This window comes from Drosophila suzukii, chromosome X (assembly GCF_043229965.1).
Source record: "Drosophila suzukii chromosome X, CBGP_Dsuzu_IsoJpt1.0, whole genome shotgun sequence".
NCBI classification, from domain to species: Eukaryota; Metazoa; Arthropoda; class Insecta; order Diptera; family Drosophilidae; genus Drosophila; species Drosophila suzukii.
In genome coordinates this window covers 13,692,724-13,712,794 of record NC_092084.1, presented here as the reverse complement: position 1 = coordinate 13,712,794, position 20,071 = coordinate 13,692,724, and the positions used below count along the sequence as shown (strand labels likewise).

At 37.8% G+C, this 20,071-nt stretch overlaps 1 protein-coding gene across 7 annotated transcripts in view; it reads left to right on the top strand.

Annotated features, from left to right (window-relative positions):
- The window catches only part of sdt (MAGUK p55 family member stardust), a 74,033-nt gene that overhangs the window by 8,146 nt on the left and 45,816 nt on the right, over positions 1-20,071 (top strand). For all 7 annotated transcript variants that reach the window (XM_065868302.2, XM_017086766.4, XM_036820173.3 and 4 more), the window contains 3 exons: positions 5,242-5,424; positions 5,525-5,582; positions 19,756-19,886. In XM_065868302.2, the coding sequence (XP_065724374.2) occupies positions 5,242-5,424; positions 5,525-5,582; positions 19,756-19,886 (372 nt within the window). The remainder of the gene's footprint in view (positions 1-5,241; positions 5,425-5,524; positions 5,583-19,755; positions 19,887-20,071) is intronic.

Here is a 20,071-nt window from a genome sequence, read left to right as displayed (position 1 = left end):
AGTTAAGATGATAGTATTAATGGTAAAGAAAAATCATTTCCCCGAAAAACAACATTTTTACTACTTTTTTCATTTATTTTTCTTTTTTAGAAAGGTTTTAAGTCAGTTTAAATACAATAGTTACCAACCTAAGCTTTTAATATTAAACGCATGTTTAAATGGCCTTAAAACTTCCTAAAGAAAAAAGGCTAGAAAATCAAAAAGTAGGTAGTAAGTACATGGTATCATTATACTTTTAGATACAATTATAAAACTTGAGATTTTAGGTGCTTAGATACCTTTTAGACAAGTTTTTTAATTACTTAAAAAAAACATTCTCAATTTTCTTCTTAACTTAAATAACGTTACTATATTTCCGACCGCTGGTGTACTTAGACGGGCTGCCTTTATGTGTAATGTCTGCTGCATCCGGCGTTGAAGCGCCAATAATTATGCAGCTTAGGTTTGGTTTTCGTTCTTTTCCTCCTGCTTTTGCTCCCCATTTGCCCCGTAACACTGTTTTTCCAGCTTTTTTCTGCTTTTCTGCTCTTTTTTTGCCATCGCATCCTGGCAAACGGTGGCGGTTCATCAATTGGCCCCGACTTTTTGCCACGTTAATCCGCAGAAAATATATGTGTTTATTTAAAAGCCAGAGGAGTGACGCGAACACGAAAGAGGCGTGAAATATGAGGCTGGAGCAGTGGATATTCCTGTCATTTGCCATTGCCATTCGCCCACTCCTCGCATTTTAGCCCGTTTTGGCCCACCAGCTGCAGCGACGAGTTGTCTTCCTGTTTATTCGCCGGCCCTTTTCTTTTGGCCCTTTTAGCACCTGGCCTAGGACATTCCGCCTTTGTGTGTCCTTTTTGGCCGTTTGCCAGCTCAACTCGAGTTCACTTCCAGTCGAGTGTTTTGCCCGTTGCCCGTTTGCTGTTCCTGTTGCACTGCGAGGAATCAGGGGTGATTATTTAAAGAGTTCAGAAAAATAAAGGATGTTATATTAAAGGATTTCTTAGGTTAAAATAGTGTTTGCCAGCCCCTTATCAAGAGGGCACAGGGTATGGCTCTGCTAATTCTCTGCCGCCACACAAACAGTGTACAACAGCGGCACTTACATCAAAAAGCTGCCCGTGGAAATTACTCACACAAATGTCTAACAAAATGTCATTGTCCAACACTGCTTTAAAGGAAATATCTTCTTAAAATATTAAGCAAGTGTTGGTAAACATTCAAAGATTCATTGGTAAAAAGTGTTGGAAAACCGTCTTTATTTAGCAAGCATTTTTTTAAAGGAATAAAATAAGAGTGTTTTTCTTTTGTTTCAGCTAATAAAAATTGTATAGCATAAACTAAGTGATGTTCACAATAAGTGTTGGAAAACTACATATAATGATATGTTATAACAGAAAATGATATTTACGAATTTATTTAATTTATTAAAACCTACCTACTATATTATTTTTCTGTCTGCTGCTGCGGTTGCCATTTCTATTGTCGACCTGCGCTTGCAACAATGGTTGTTTCTGCCACATTGCCACGCCCACACCAACGCCTGCTTATTCACTTTTGTGACCCAATAAAGTCGAATTATTTCTTTTTTCATTTACTTTTTACTTTTGTTTTGTAATTAGGCACTCTTTTGCAGAGCTCAACGTTCTTTTCTCTATACAAATATCTTTTTTTTTCTGTATATTTATATTTATCTCAACAGTCAGTTTGTCGTGTCGGGTATTTTTGGTTTTGTTTTTGTATTTCTCTGGTTCGGGGGCACAGGTTTAAATGTTTCTCAAGTGCTTTTTGCCAATTTTTGGTTTGTATTTTGTGGCTTGCATCGTTGTTGCCATTGTTATTGCTATTGGTATTGTTGCTGCTCTCTTTGTGTCGCTTCCATTTCGGATTTTTGTGTGAAATGAACTTAGAGCATATTTAAATAGCTGTGGATGCATTCTGCCCAAGCTGCCCGAATTAAATGGGACAGCAAATGAATTATTCCGAGAATTTTTGTGGAAGGTGAGAGGCGCCACTGAGGGAATTTTTAAAAATTTATAAGCTTAGGAATGTGGCCTGTCGTCACTAAGTGCCACTTAAACTGCTATTTTTACAACCGTATTTTTGTACTTTTGACCACAAAAGAAAAGGATTTTGTTCTGGGCAAAAATTCAACTATTTTTATTTGGCTTAAGAAAATACCTGAGCAAGCAATTTTATTTTTCATAGAATACTCTGTTTATATTTTCTGCATTTTTCAGTCCTTAGGTTTTGTTAAGCAATTTTTAAATGCATTCGTTATTTAGAGATGGTAGTTCAATGCCTGCCAAACTTTCTCTGAGCGGCCTAATGGCTTTTGAATGAACCTTATTGCCAGGCTTACTGTTATAAAATTTATTAGCTTGGGAATGTTGCCTTTCGTCTCTAAATGACACTTAAATTGACTTGATTCTGGAAACTACATTTTTATTTGCGTATTTTTGACCACAAAAAGATTATCTTCTTGGCACAAATTGAACAAATTTCTCTAGGCTTAGGAAAATACCTAGGCAAATCATTTTATGATTTTCTTAAAATTTTTTGTTTTGAATTTCAAAGTTGTATTCATTTTTCAGATGGTAGTTCAACGCTTGTTAAACTTTCTCTGAAAGCATTAATGGCTTTTGAATGGACCTTATAACCAGGGTGACTGCCAAACTGCTAGCAATACCATTTATTAGGAACCACTCATTTCATGATTTACTTACAATTTTTGGTTACTGTTTTAAAAATGTTATTTATTTTTGAGATGATAATACAACGCTTGTCGAACTTTCTCTGAAGGCATTAATGGCTTTCGAAAGGACCTTATAGCCAGGGTGACTGTCAAACTGTTTGCAATACCACCTACGTATAACCACCCACCAAATGGCCTGCTGCCTACTGATTACACGCTTGAGGGCGTGGGCGGTGCTCAATGGGGTGGTGGCTTTTTCAAGGATATGTGGGCTTGCTTGGCTTGTTAGGAACTAGGACCTAGGAGCTTGGAGCTTGGAGAAAGGAGAAAGGGGAAAGCAGAACCCCCGCAATTGCCGCATGAGCATAATTTGTTGTAATTAACATAACGAGCCAGCCCAAGCAATAATGGCCAAAACTTCCCACACTCGCAGAAGTGTGGGTATTTGAACTGAAGTTGGATTGTTTGCTCTTCCAGGCTGGCTGGCTGCTGTGTTTTCCCTTTGTCCTTCATCCTTTTGTGTAATTAATTTGATTTTTTTGTTTTATTTTTTTTTTTTATATTATTTAGTAGTAGAGCCACCCACAGCCCGCAGCATAAATAAGTTGTTCTTGCTATTTAGGCAGCATTTATGAAAATGACTTTATGCGAGACATTTGCGAAAGACTTTGTAAATATTTTGTGAGCGAAGGGAATCGTTTCGCATTAAGCATACGCCGTGTGGTGCAAAGGTGGTGTGATAATTTAAAATTTTACAAGGAGCTACATATTGCCATAAAAGCAAGAATCGTTTTGCCTAGGTTAAGTGAAAATAATCATTAAATTAATTACAAATGAAATAGTTTGCCATTAAAAATTTAGAACATGTTTGAGAACAGGAAATATTTGAAAAATACTCGTTTTCTTTACGGTTTTTCTATTGATCAAAAATACTAATTTTTTAGTGGTTTTCCAGTCGTAGTTAGCCCAAATCAAATTGTACAGCTATAAGACCGACTGTTTTGAGCAGCTTGCTTTAATTGCTATCGATCCCCATCACTTTAAGGAAGATTTATTTTTTGACAAATTTTTTCATTTTTTATAAGGGGGTAGCTCGGTTTTTTTTTGGGATTCAGATTTTGGTCTAAAATACTAATTTTTAGTGGTTTTTCAGTCGTAGTTTAGTCAAATCAAGGCGTACAGCTGAAAGACCGACTGTTTTGAGCAGCTTGCTTCAATTCCTATCGATCCCTATCACTTTAAGAAAGATTTATTTTTTGACAAATTTTTTCATTTTTTGTAAGGGGTTACATCACTTTTTTTGCGAAAATTGGGAAAAATAAAAAATTTTCAGGTTTTAATGCCAATCAATTAAAAATTAAACAACGAGCTCAACGAGGTATGACATTCCTCATTCTGACCTTTATTTTTATTTTGGCAGCCAAAAAACTGAATTTTTATGGCGAAAAAATCGGGTGCAGATTTTTTCTCAAAACTACAATATTCAAATTTTATTCAAAAATGCGACTTTTCTTCCCGGTTTTTTAATCGTAGTTTAGCCAAATCGAGGCGTAGAGCTAAAAGATCGACTGCTTTGAGCAGCTTGCTAAATATGCTAACGAATTCTATCACTTTAAGAAAAATTTATTTTTTGACCAATTTTCGAATTTTTTGTAAGGGGGTAGGTCGTTTATTTTTGAGATCCAGATTTTGGTCAAAAATACTAATTTTTTAGTGGTTTTTCAGTCGTAGTTTAGCCAAATCAAGGCGTACAGCTAAAAGACCGACAGTTTTGAGCAGCTTTCTTCAATTGCTATCGATCCCCATAAATTTAACGAACATTTATTTTTTGACCCATTTTCGCATTTTTTAAAAGGGGGTACTTTAGTTATTTTTGGGATTCAGATTTTGGTCGAAAATACAAATTTTTTAGTGGTTTTTCAGCCGTAGTTTAGCCAAATCGAGGCGTACAGCTAAAAGATCGACTGTTTTGAGCAGCTTGCTAAATATGCTAACGAATTCTATCAATTTAAGGAAAATTTATTTTTTGACCAATTTTCGATTTTTTTGTATCATTTTTTTTGCGAAAAATGGCTAAAATCGAAAATTTCCAGGTTTGAATGCCAATGGATTGGAAATTAAACTGCGGGTCCAACGAGGTATGACATTCCTCATTCTGACCTCTATTAGCATTTTGCCAGCCAAGATACTGATTTTTTATGGGGGAAAAAAATTGCAAAAAATAAAAGGTTTCTAGGCTTAAATGCAAATTTATGGGTAATTAAGCCACGCGCCTAACAAGGTATAGCAGTCCTCATTCTGACCATGGCACTATGCCAGCCAAAACTGTTTTATTCTATATTGTTAAGCATACGCCGTGTGGCACAGAATAAGTATTAATTTACAATTTTATATGGAGCTATGTGACATAGTGACATGGTAGTTTTATAAACATAAGCAATAATATGTTATATATTTATATTTAATGGGAAAATGATTAGTTTATGCTATTTTTTTGTATCAAGTATACGACGTGTGTCACTAGTATTTATTTATCCTTTTATCCTTTGTCATTGCAGCAACAAGTTGTCGAACTATCGGGCTATGTCATCATACTCGTCGAGAATGTGGAGGGTAAAATTAAACTATACGGCTCACCGCCCGATCGCGATAATCTGGAAGTGGGCGATGAGATACTCGAGGTCAATGGCCTGACCCTTGAGAATATATCGCGCACGGAGGTCATTCGCCACATACACGACGTACGGATGCTAAGTCCTTTAACTAAATGCAGTCCATCCTGACCAGCTCTAACTAATTTCCATATATTTCTTCTTTTCGATTTGCACATTTTTTCTGCAGTGCATCAAATCCTGCACCATTTGTCTGCGTGTGCGAAAGAAGAATGATTCACGACTGGGTAAGTTCAAGACTTTTCTTATATAATATAGGGCCCTTAAGGGTTTTTCACCAAAATTTTGGGAAATTATACATGGGGTTTCATCAAACTCATTAATTGAATTTTCAACATTTTTTAACAACGTATTGTAAAGTAATGATGTTGCCAAAAGAAATGCATTTGAAGCATTTGTGGCATAAAGTGCCATGGGCTCGAAAGTTTGACAATAACTGCCAATCAACTAATAGCCGGTAATCAACCTAATCACAGTGGCTCCCAAGCCTCTAATCGCACGATCACCTGCGCAGTTTGAGAACCACTGCAGCCCAGTTAAAACAACAAGTTGAAGTTAACTGTCTGATTGGGAACTCTGCTCTCGCATTTCATTTAATAACTGTCTAACTCGATCGCGCTCTCTTTACCTCTCTCTCGCTTTTTTGGCATTTGTATTTGTATACCCTAGAGTCGTTGGATCTTGGGGTATATAAGGATTTTCGATTCTATCTGACAATAATATAGAGAATCTTTGGGTTGTTTAACTTGTCTTGCATTTGTTTTGTAATATTTTATTGGATTTTTTAACCCAACGTTGATGTTAAATTTTTTAAGCAAAGATTTCCGGTCTAGCTTATTTTATTAGCACACATAAAAAAAATAAAAAAGTTCCTTTAAAACAAGCTCTTTTAGGGTTTACAGTATAGTTTCTAGGTATTATGATCATGTACTAGGTTAAAAGATATTATTGTATGTATAATACTTAATAGATTGCTTTCCGGAATTGGAAAAATCACTCTGTTTTAAACTTTTTTTAGGGTACCAGAAGATTTCATTTCTATACCACCTTTTATATCAGAACCTTTGATAAGCTAGTACCAGGTAACTTGGGGTCGTAATTCTTCCAGATAGCCTTACTTGTTTGGCATTTGTGTTTTGCAATTGACTTTGCGGTCAGTGGAGCTTCTGGCGCTCTCCAGTCTTCTCTCTCCGAGTCTACAGTTCTTCAGTCTTCTCAGTTTCTCAGTCCCAGTCTTCCAGTCCCCCATTCTCCCGCTCTTTCGATGTCACACACTCTCCCTCTCTCTCTCTTTGACTGGGTTTTTTGGGGCCTCTCCGGCCGCTTGGCAATGGAGCCGCGTCAGTTGCGAGGCGACCGTCGACGTTTCCGTAGCGTCAGCGCCGCAGTGTCGCCGCTTTGACCGTACCGCCCAACCATTCTCCGTCTCGTTCTCTCCGGCGGTTTGCGTTCGTTGTTACTTTTTTCGATATTCGGATTTCGGTTTTCCGCCTTTTGTTTTGAAGTGCGCGCACGCGTTGGCGTCTCGTTTTTGGTACGTGGTTCGCCATCGCATCGTTTCGTTTCGATTCGTCTTTTTTTTCGGTGTAACAAATTTGATTTGTTGTTGTTGTTTTATTGTGGTGCAGCAGCAGCAGCAGCAGCAAAAGTAGCAGCAGAAGCCGCTGCAGCAAAAGCAGAGCGGCAGCAGAAAAAGCAGCAGCGCAGCAGGGTGAGTGGCCAGTGGCTCTTAAACTGGGCAAACTATCTATGGCAGAGTCATGAATCAACATTGTTAGTGTTTAGTTTGGCGTACCTGGCCACAGATACACAAATACAGATACAGATACAGCCACAGAAATATCTGAGAGTATGTACCCACGGTTACTACAGTCGAACCTGCATGACTCGGTCTACACCGAAAAAAAAGTTCGATTGCCATGGACCAATGTTGCTTGGCTACTTTTTTGTGACTTTTAAATACTTTATTTTATTTTTTGTATAATAACTAAGACTTTATTTAATGATTTTTTACTTATTTAAATTATAAATGTTGAAAATGTTGCTCTAATATCTTTGTGAGTCTGCTATTAGTTAAAATATATTTTTAATAGGAATTCATTCATAAAATCAAATTCTTATGCTTAATTATTAAAAATATCATCGTTTTTTTGTGCTTAAAATTTTTGTAAGTGTGTTTTCTGTCTGTGTACACAGGGAATGTTTGCAAATAGTTTTTTAAACATTTTTTCTTGACATGTGAACAATTTGTCTGGTTTATTTGTAACAGAAACCGATTCTAACTAGGCAATTGCCAGCCTTTTGCAATTGATTTTATTTAGCTTTATTTAAATAAAACAATTTCATCTCTGAAACTCAATTTGTGTATATATGTGTGTTGAATTTAATAAATATTTCCATACGATTTGCCACAAAGCTTAAAGAAATGAGTTGATTTGATTATATCAAAAATATATTTATTATAACATAGACAAATCTAATGGAAATAAAAAGCGATTTATATGAAACTTTAGGCCACTTGAAGGAAATTATAGAGGCAAAATTAAAGCTAGTCCTAAGCATCTCTAGAAGAAATTTAATTCAAGTCTTAATCAGTTCCATGAATGACATTAGCACGTAATACCGCTTGCTGGGTGTAAAATTCTAAGCAGCAAAACCAATGCAGAGGAAGTTTAAGTTCTGGATGTTTGACTGTATCCCCATAAAGCACCGGCTAAATAATTCCGTTTCGAATCACGGAAAGTTTTTTGTCGCTTCATTATTATGGGCAAAACTTCAGTTTAACCCATTAACACGGCGATGAGTGCGGTGTTTGCTCTTGTTATACTCGCCTTTTTGCGATTTTTCCACTATTTTCTGCTCGTTTTTTTGTGTTTTGTGGGCGTGAGAGTGCAAAAAGTGAGGGCAAATATAGTTGGAGGGCCGACACATGTAGATACAGATACGAAATCCCCCATGGACCATCAAAGTGGGCAACAAAAAGCATTTGGAAATGGAAATGGTGGGAGTTATAAGACCCGCACTCGCTCTCTCTCTCTCTCTCTCTTTCCCCCCCAATGTGTCTTGCTCTCTCTTTTTGCAGCCTCCTCAACTTTTTTTTACCTCCCACCGAATTCAGCCAACTGGAAATTACTGCAAAATAGACAATGAGAGAGCGAGACACCGCGATTCTAAAGGCGGCGAGTGCAAGGGAGATGGGCTATAGAAATAAAAGCTGCTTACAGTTTGGCCTGCGTTGTGGGCCACGTGTTGTTGTTGCCATAAAAAGCGGCTAAACAAGAAACAAGAAACAACAACACACACAACACGACACAACACACAACACAACACACAAACAGCCAAACGGACAGCAAAGAAAACTAACCTCAAAACGAAACAAGTTTTGTCGAAAGTGGAAATCAACTGTCAAAAAAAAATAATAAAAAAAAATATACATAAAGTGGCGAAAAATACACATTTTATGGGACCCACATACCAAAAGTTACATTCATTATGCACTCATTAAGACGGCAGCACTAAAACCGATCTTAAGATGCAAATAAACGGGTTGCCGGGAAAGTTCTCAAAGAAAACTAAGAGCGATCCTAACTCAAACAGAACCAACCTAGAATCTTTATTCTATTTATTTATTTTATTTTTGAAAAATCAGCATTCCTTATAAAATAACCTAATTACTTATTTAAAAATTCCAATATCTGTCTGAAAACGAGTTAAATCTGTGCTTAATTTATGCAATACAATTTAATTGCTATTCGTGTGCTGCATAAATCAACTGCTGACCTATTTAAATTTCAAACCAAGTGCTTTTTATAAAATTTTCAATTTTAACATGAACTAGATAGTAAAATCAATAAGGATAAATTATAAAAAATTGTGGAAATAAATAGATAATTTTCTAAACCATAACCGAGGTCCAATGTATCCTACATAAGTGGCACTCAGGAAAATCCAATTACTGGTTGAAAGTAAACTGAAATTACTGCACAAAAGCAACATTATTGTGCGGATACTAAATCAATCAGATGCTGACCCATTTCGAGCGCACACACATTGCAGAATCCGCAGCCAATTGAATTACAGTTTTGGCTGCACTGTGCCGCATTCCAAGGGGCGTATACGCAACCCCCTTCCCCATTCCTCCCCCCTTTACACCACTGATAAGGCGGCAATCAGTTGCAGTCTCCCCGAAACCGCTTTTATTTTTGGGTCAACTCCAACGGACCTCGAAGAATTTCCAGTTTGCAACGGCGGCTAACACACAAACCAAATACAAAACACAAAATCAGAAAAAAAACAAAAAAAATAACGTAAAGGAAAAGGAAAAAAAAACTCTGAAAACACCAAATACATTCCAAAGCAATGAATTTGTTGTTCAAAGCGAAATCAATAGGAGTTTGCCGGCAGAGGAAGAGAGGTGCGAAGCTGAAAAAAACCTAAAACTAAAAACTAAAGCCAAAGTTTTCAATGTTCGTCTATGGGATCGCCTGCAGGTGCAAGCGGGATGGCCTGCGATTGGGAAAGAGAAAGAGAGAGAGGGAGAGCAGCATCCGAAATCCGGTAACGCAAGTTTCTTGGCTCCAAAAGAACACTGGAAAAAACTTAGAAATCAATTAAGGTAACTAAGAACTGAATGCATTAGGAGCATGGTCACTCTAAAAATACCGCACACTTGGTCTCACTTTTTTGTCAACAAAATATTTAGTATTCCAATAAAATCTTTATAATGAAATAAATTGACTGTACAAGTCATGTTCTTTTTATTACCTTTATAGTCTTTTGTGTGTTAAATTTGAAAACTGCACGTTTCAACGTCTTCTTGATATTGCAACATTTAGCTTTAGTATTTTAAATTATTATTGATTTATTCAACATTTTCATACCGTACATAATAGCCTGGTAACAAATTTATTAGCAGTTTCTAAACGAATAATATTGTTAATTGTTATGATCACCTATACAACTTATATTTACCAGTTACAAAACAAAATTCCTGAGCACAATTTTTAAGTAAATAGAAGTTAGAACGGAAGTCTTAGACTTATTTTCCAGTGCACCTGCTGACTCAATTGTGTGAGTAAGTCTTTAAGTTTTACACGCGGCCATCGTCGACTGAATGTGAAGCTGAAGCGATACAATTGAGCGCGCTCAGATGCGCTGGGCGGCGATAAGGGGGGTGAGGGGGCGTTCGGAAGGAGGTGAAGATGGGTAGTGGGGAGGGGGGGGGGGGGGAGGGCTTCAAAGGTACGAGATGGCCATGTGCTGCGATGTGTAAAAGTCATTGCCTCTGGCGAGCGAGCGAGAGGGAGAGCCAACAGAAGGGAGATGGCAATAACGAGGGGAGAGCCGAAATTGTTTTCCAACTTGGCCATGGAATTGCATTGAGATGCTAGTACACTGAGGAAAATATATTACCAGTACTTCAAGAATGAATCTCTTGTACAAATAGAAAATGTAGAACACACAATTCCTAACTGAAAGTACCAATACTGTCTTAAAACAAATAGAAAAATTCGCGCATTTTACGTCTGAAAATAAAAACTTGAGAATTTTTAAACAAATATTTAAGCTACAGTTCTGAGTAGTAAATAAATACCAACCATTTCTAATCAAAGAAAATATTTTGAGATACAAAAAAAGTAAGTTAAATATAGTTTTCTAAATCAAACATTTATTATTTTAGTTCTTTACATTAAAAGAGTTTTGTTTTCAGTTCAGAACTTGGATAAATAATAATAACTTCATGTTTTAATAAATATCAAATAAGAAAATTTAGCCAGGTGTACCATTGCCAAGGATGTGGCCACAATGGGGACGCGGATCGGGATGCACACGGATACGACCATGGCTATATGGCTTTGGGGTGGAAGGGAATCAGATGAGATGAGATGGGATGGGATGGAGTGGGATGAAGTGGGTCGACCTCAGTGGCCACAGGAATGCGGAGGCTCAGTCGTCCATCTAATGCGGTAGCAGTGAATTCCGATTATTCGATTATTCGGCTCGAACGCCGGGGCACTGACATACCCATGTTTTCAACTGGCATCCGTAGGTGTATTTTAATTCGACCTGTATTCATTTAGCCTAACGAGTTTAATCGGAATAATTGATTCAGGCATTCTCGCAAACAAAGTGCACAGTAATTTCAAAGCAAATGGCTTTGATTTGGTTATCGTAGGGGGTTGTTGTTCGATAAACAATTGAACTAAGGTCGAACATTCCGAACCTAAAAGGGGGATCTATTTACAAAATAGTTTTAACATGATGTGAAGAACCTAAAGCTTTAAATATATGAATTTCACAAATCAAGAGCTATTTGATTTTCCTATTTATGTACTTCCAATTATTTGGGCAATTTACCTGGGAACTCAGGCATTCCATTACAAAGACCTCTAAAATTCGTATACCCATACTCATGTTGCTAATTTCGCAATGATTATTTTTTAGCATGACAAGTGCCACGCCCACTTATTCATCGCATTCCCCCGTTTTCCGCTTTTGTTCGTTCTTTATCGGTTGCAGTTGCAGCTGCATTTGTTCTCTTGTTTTGTTTTGTTTTCCTCTTCATATTTCTGTTTTTGTTTGCTGTTCCGTGTTCTTCTGCTTTTTGTTCACCTGAACATACTATTTTTTTCTAGCTCTGCCTTTCACCGTTGCACTTGTAGATTTTTCTCCAGTTTTTCCCCATCTCAAAGGGCATTATCTAATAAAAAACAAAAAAAAAAAAGAAGCGAAGAGAAGAAAGATAGAGTGAAGAATCGGTTTGTGCCGTTCTTCGGCTTCGGAATGCTTGATTTCTTGGGTGCCGTTGTCGATTCTTCAGATTCTCCAGCGATTTACCGCTAGACTCTTCTAATTGGATATGCGCAGATAGTTCCTAATGCCAATTCATTCGATATAAATTATGTACACATGCAGGATTCGCAAAGCACACGCATTCTTTGTGGCTTGAAGAATTGCCCAAACTTAAAGATCCACACTTTTGTGGTTTTGTTCCATAAACCCAGAATATATGATTAAAATCTAACAGAATTAATTAGTCAAATGCAACATTTTAGTTTTCCATTTTGTTCCATTTTGAACATATATACAGTGTTTCCACTTCCTCCATTCGTTTGGATCTGTTGCTAATCTCGAAAAGATCGTACTTGTTGTTAGGCCAAGCGAAACCCAGCACGCAACATCTAAACAACATAAAATAAAGTGATTTTTTAAATGATTTCGTAGGAAGGGGGCGTGGCAGATTGGTGGGCAGGTGGGATTGGGATTCTGGAGCTAATTGCAATTTGAAGTCGTCACAAAGAAATAGCAGTGTGTGTCTGTGTGGGGGGGAAATCAAGCGCGCAAATAAGCAAACAAACGTGAGACAATGCACACCTGAGACACTACGAAAAATAAATAAAACTTAAACGAATTCAACAAGAACATGACCCTGAGATGATGATTGTCGTCAGCTCATCGCATGTCAAGTGGAGCTTTAATTGAATTCTGTTAGCAGAAATGATTTTCAGTTCCGGTTTGTTAGATTCAATTTATATATTTTTAAACGGGTCTTACTTCTTAGGGCAGGCACAATTTAAAAGATTGATTATTATGATTCCTTTTTTTTTTTAAATATCTGTTTATATACCAAATTTCATAACGATTGGACTATTATTACGATCAGGAGAGGGATTTTGCTTAACCTTTATAATATCCACTGTTAATCGCCAAAAAGTATGCAAGGATTTTTTTTACTGATGAAAATCTAAATGGAAAATGTATAAGATATTTTAGATTTCTTGTATTTAATAGAACTGGATACTTACCCTCTTTCATCATTCAAAATATTAGTTTAAATTTTAAGCTGAAAATTAAAACATACTCATAAGGAAAATAAACAATGAGCCATTTAATTTTCATTTCAACTCTATTGTTAGTCTTAATTCAATTTGTAATCAGGGTGAGAGTACCTGGTTAAAAAAGTAAACAATGCGACCGTCCATCAGCTTTATAATCAGCCCCTCTTAACCCTTTTGGCCCCACACCAGGCAATCGCAATTAAACAATTTTCATGTTTACCCAGAAATCCCAATGAGTGGGAAAGAAATGTGGGACAAAAAGAAAATAAAAAGTGTGTGATAAGCGATAAAGCAACTGTGCGGCGTATGAGTAATAACCGAATGTGTCTGGCGGGGTTTTTTCACTTTGGGAGGGGGGGATTTAAGTAAGGTGCTCACACTCCACTATAGGCTGGCTGAACACTTTTTGTGGCCAAAATTAATAACTTCAAGCAAAACCAAATATTTGAGTTCGGTTCTTATATTTGGGCTTATAATTAGCAAACTAACAGAAAAAGGCGTGGCAACGGCCCATTTTGGAGAAATTTCTAGTTGTATCATAAAAAATAATATAAAAATATATAAGAAAGTACTTACCCTAAAAACAAAACATAATTTAGAGGTGTATATTTTTGATTTGGATTTATATCGATATAATGAACATATATTTAGAAAAAAGGTGTGGCGCCGCCCATTTTTCACATGTTAAATCGAAAACAATTCTGAGTTGTCCAACCTGAGGTTGTGACCTAAAAAGGTAAATTGCGACGAAAGTGCGCAAAAGTGCACTTTAGGATAGCATTCATATGAACAAGAACTGAACTACCGACAACACAGTGTAAATATTAAGGTGAAACTAGGTGAAACTCACTTTATATCTCTATTTAAAGTTAGTTTTTATTGTAAATTTGTACACTTAAAGCGACTATAAAAAACACTCAATTACAGGGACAACACAAACAAATCCAACTTGTGACGACCACAAACATAAAGTACAAACCGCTATCTTTCGATGCCATTATAAATTGTTTGGTAAAAAATTAGTTTGGTGCCTTATTTTTATAATTTTAAACCGACTCTTTTTTTCACAAAGTAGCTTTCGTGCGCCCGTGACACCAAACAGCTGTTTTAACAGCCGATATTTTAACAGATCGTGACTCTGTTAAATTTTCTGTTACGTAACATTGAAGTTTGAAGTTTTCCCAACACTTTGACTTCATTAGATTTTAATATTAACGACTTTCGAAAAATGGATTTTTGGCCACAAAAAGTGGTCAGCCAGCCTATAGTGCACTCGTTCAACCCCCGATTGGCTATATCAAATCTGCTTTGACACAAATTGATATGCATGCCTTTTTATTTACTAAACACTTGAGTGGAAACCCGCTTTTTAGGACTTCCCCTTTGACAGATTTATAATTGAATACACAGAACAAATTTTAGGTGATATTCTATACAGCTATTGAATAACAGAGTGGTATAAAGTTTATATATATTATGTATTTTTTGGTAATATACCATTATTATAGTTAAATATATTTACAATTATTAGATTAAACAATAAATAGGTCAAGGTTTTTGTTAACCAACTCGTTTAAATAATTGCAACTTATTCTACTTCATATTGATTACTTTTAAAAAGTTTCGGCTATGTAAGCATCTAGGGTTTAATTGCTTAACTTTTCTTGGTCAACTGGCGTTCTGTTTACCTTAACCCTTTGATTGAGTTGCCAAAGTTCAGGTAGTCATGGTCATGGGTTACCCAGTTTTCTTAGTTTCCCTAGTTTCCCTAGTTTCCTTAGTTTCCCCATACTTTCCAGATCCCATAGCCCATCATAATCCAAGTCCAAGTGCCAAGTAGAAGTCTCCCAATGCCGGCGATGTGGTAATGCGACACTCGATTGTGCGGTTACATAACCCATGTGCACATGATTCGTAGATAAAAGACGGAGACAAATAATAACAATTCACACACATCGATACCTGTGCACACCTGTATCTTTGTATCTTCGTATCTCTGTATTTTTGAATCTTAGTATCTCCGCATCTTTGTGTGTTTCTCTCGGAGATAATGTGATATAAAGCGAAATCTTCTGCTCAAACCAAACGGGTTTCGTTCACATCAAAAAAAGAAGCGATTAAAGCCGCAAAACAGCCAACGAAGAAGGCCAAAATATAATCATAATAATTATATATACATAGGTATATATGCATATATGTAGGCTTCGCAAGAATTCTGTGCAATTAAGTTGGCAAGTTCTCTCATTGAAATATTTAAAATCAACATATTTGCATTATAATGTTAATCATTTAATGGCCAATTAGTGTGTCTCCCGCAAGGTGTGACTTTTTTCAACGGCCATTCGAAACGTTGGATACCCTTTTTTTGTCACGATACATTACGATTCACTGGCAATTAAATTTTAATTGCAAAACTCACAAATAAATTCGTTCGAGCGACGGGTCCATTGTATTTTTTTATTGTTTTGCTTATTTTCCTTGTTATTATTTCACTGTTCATTTTGTCTGGCTAAAGGCCAGGGCCAAAAGTAAGCAACAAAAGCTGAATTAAAAATCACAACAAATGGCAAACATTTTGCAAGTTTAACCTGGCCTCCATTGAAGATTCAACAAAAAAAGGAAAATCTCTTATAGGAAGCATAAAATTGGGCTGCTCAATCATTTAATATTTAATAGCTTTGGTATTTTTAGATAAATGGAATGCAATAAATCAAGGGACCTTATCAGCTTGAACTCTTGAAAGTCCTCAAAAATTACGTATACATTTAATGGCTCTTTTTTTTTTTATTTTTTAAATATTATTTTAAATTCATTTTATAAAAAGGTCTGAGAGCTTCCAAAAATATTTCCCAGCATTGATATTTCATTCATGACTGCTGTGTGTGAACTGCACATCCAATCCCCCAGAAAGTTCCGTAGAACCCGATTTGCGGTTGGAGCTACCGCTGCCAATTGGAAATCCATCGATTGCGTTGATTCCGGCGAATCCACCTGCAGTTTGGAAGCCCAGGAAGTTGGCTGGTACTTTTCACCCTCGATATTGTCCATATTGTACTTGTTGTACCGATGTTGATGTAGTTGTTGCTGTTGCTCTCCTGGTGGAAATCGGTTGCCGTATGTTGCAAGCACTTCTCACGTGGTTTCTGCAATTTGAGTGCACTTTGGTTTATTGTTTATCGATTTGCTTGCGGGCAATTAAAGCCCCCATCTCCACCTCCACCTTTTGGATCCACCCTCAACTTTTCATACCGCCAGTGCGATTCAAGATTCCAGGGCAGAACCCATTAAACGGAGAAGTTTTCCCCCATCATCATCCCACCACTCCGCTCGACTCCTCTTCAAATGTGTGAAGTGCCACACGAGCAGCGGTAACAAGAATCTCGGTTGCAAAAAAAAAGCCAACTCAACGGTACGATGCCCTGTACAAACAAAAATACATTTCTATAGTATATTTATTTTCAAGAGTTCGGAAATAAATAAACATTATCAAGTAGTCATCGCCACCAGTAAACACAAAATATAACAACTATAAACCTTTAAATAAGTCCCAAGCTATAGTATTATCTTTCTAAAAATAGTAACTCCTTTTCCTAAAGAGAGAGTTATATTGAATTACCTACGGTTTTTTCCTTGTGACATTTAATGACCGCACAACATAGCATACGGCAACACACACATTTCATATAATTAAGGTGGTAATAAAAGTTTATTTACCTAATAGATCACCCAATAAAAGTTTACACCCATATACCATGCTCGTTGCAGGAGTACCTAAAAGTTAACTGCTGAGCAACAAACAGCACTTTGTTGAAATAGTTTATGCACCCTTTACACCGACAAACACAACGTGTGCAAAATGACAGTAAACGCAAAATTTATTTTTTATTTGCACATAAACTAGACACGAACTCTTTCTACAAATTACCAGTTGTGTCCACAAATGAGATACAAATATTAAATAGTATTTGCAGAGAGAGGTAACCGCAGAATAAATTATTTATAGAGTTTCTAAAATAAAAAAAAAAACAATAATTGAAAATTTATGCGAAAATGTGAGATAGTTTAACCTACTTTCGGTGATTGAAAACTCGGTTAACTAACTGTCAGATTGTGTATGCTCTTGTTTTACTCTTTCGCTTAAACCTCACCTGTCGTCTTCTGGGCCCATTAATGGCTAATTAAGGTTAATAATATTGCACAAACACTCGACACAACGGAGACACAGAACGAGGAAGAGCAACAACAAATGGCGGACAACGGACTACGGACATCGGACAACGGACAACGGACATGGGACTACGGACAACGGACAACGTTCTACGGACGGACAAAACGGACACCTGTGATGGCTCCGTCAACAGCTTGGTACTCGATTACGCGCATTTGCATGTGTCAAAGGGGCGGCGTTCGATGTCCGCCCTTTAACAACGTCCCCTCCTCCCCCCCCCCCCCCCCCCCTTTCATGAACTCAATCGGAATCGCAATTGCCCGGACTTGAAGAGGCGCTCAACTGACACGGCATGTCAAGACTTATGAGAGGAATGCCCATAAGGGGCGGGCTCGCGGAAATGAATGACACAAACGAAAGGCATACACATGGACACCCCCATAGGCACACTAACACACACAGTTACACACACACACACACACACGGACAGGGACACGCACAGGGTCACACAAACACAATCGCTGAAAAACACACACACACACTCGCGCGCACAAATGAGATTAAAAGTCAGAAACTTGGAGCTCGGAAAAACGCACGGTAGTTGCTCCAACTCAGAAAAACGCCCCCGCACCAACCCTTTCCCTACATGCAGTAAAAACCCCATACACTTAACAAAAAATATGCACTAAGCTGTTTGACTAAGACCCGCGTTTTATACTACCGTTTGCCTTTAAAAACTTCTAGATCTAATTACTACTACTTAATTATATTGGTAGAAGAGTTATGGAAGATCACACATCTTGTTCCTATACCTAAAAAAATATGATAGGTACTATATTGAACATATGAAAAAGCGCAGTTTGGGATAAAATGTATAATATTATTAAATCAACGAAATTCATCGATATATTCTATGCCATCCCAAGTTTTAAACTTGTGTCTAGATATTAGGAACTGGCTTAGTTTTAAGAAATAAATCTATGTTCTGACTTTATACCAACGCAAATAAAGGGGTATTATTAGAAGGGAACACCCCTTTTATCGTCTAGTTTTAGTTGGTTCGTTGATATAATGATTTTTCCGAGTGTAGAAGGGACTGAGGGGGCGGTAGGTTCAACGACATGTAGCGACATCGAGGCTGACAACGCGGCGCCTAATTGGATCTGGCCCGAGCGCTCCACTTTTGCCCGGGCACGCTTGGGAGGGGGGGTTATAAAGGGGAGGGGGGGGCCTCATGATGGGTCTGGCGAATGGGGGATGCGACCTCGGATCGAGGGCGTCTTTAGCCCCATACGTACCCCCACTAAGGCCCACCGCTTTTCGACGCAATCAACAGCCGAAAACGCAAGGGCAGCGAAATGAAATTAAAGCCGAGGTCACGCGGGGGTTGCTTAGTGGGTGGATTGGGTGGCTTGGGATGGATGGAGATGGAGATGTATTAGGGGATGGGTATTGGGAGCTTGAAGGGAGTGCAGCCGAAAAGCAATAAAAGTGACAAGAAAAGTTGAAGCGCTGAGTGGGCGACGAAGAAGGATAAGGACAAGGAGCCAGCTGCTGGAGAAAGTGGATTTGGGCGGCAAAAGTTGGGCTGGGGTCTGTGGAGTTCGTGTTGTCGTTGCTGTCAGCAACCAGCAAATTTTTAGCAAAACTTTTAGCCACCCATACCCTTGCCAAACAAAAAAAACCCACACACACACTAAAAAAAAGCAAAAAAAAAGGTGACGTTGGGGGGGGGTTTTGGTATGGAGTTGCCAGGCATAAAAACGATTCCCCGGCGGCAACATTTTGTGGCCCGTGAATGCACTCATGAATATGTATCGAGCGATTCGTTTAGAGCGCCGTGAATGCAGCGAATGAGCGTTCGGGGAATTCCGAAAGGAATAAGCCGGAATGATGCCTGTCATCACGGCGAAAATCATTGCTTAGGTCAGTGCCGTAAATTCGCAAAACGACGACAGGCGTCTTTTGTCACCAGACTGGAAAATATTCCGAACGATTTATGTTCCGTACTATTGTCTGCTTTATTTTTGGAGCAAAGGTAAAGGGGGATATAAATATATGCGTTTCAAAAGAATTATACATATATGTGAAAGCATAAGTAAGAATAACTTGGCAAACTTTGGGACTATATAAATACTACTTATAATGAAATATTAGCCCAGCAAAGTTTGAGTGCTTGTCACGACTATTTTATAACTATGATTTATGTGCCACTTTTGTGTGCGGTCTTTCATCATCATCATCTTCCATCAGCCTGTATGAACTATCGATTTTCGGGGGTCTTTCTGCTTGGCTGATCACAGCAATTAGGCGAGTCTGACCACACCCTCAACTCAAGCTCAATGCTAAATGTTTAATGTGCCTGAATTAATTATTTATTCTCTGTTTTTGCAGCCTGGGATATTGGCAACTCGGTGCAGGACGCCTTCGTCATCGCCGTCGAGGAGCACGCCCGCGAACGTCTGCAGAGATTGGCGGCCTTGAACCGGGTCACGCCCGTCGACATCACCCAGTTGTCCAAAAAGGTGAGTGACCTTTGCTAACCCCCAAAATGGGATTTCACATTGGCTGTACTTGCCCTTCCGCTCAGGAGTGTAATTACATTTTTAAGCTGTATTTTCAAATGGGTTTCCAGGATTCTGGATTTGTTAAATGTTATTGGTATACTTTCAAAAGAATTTAGGTTGCTTTCTCTATACCCAGAATTTTT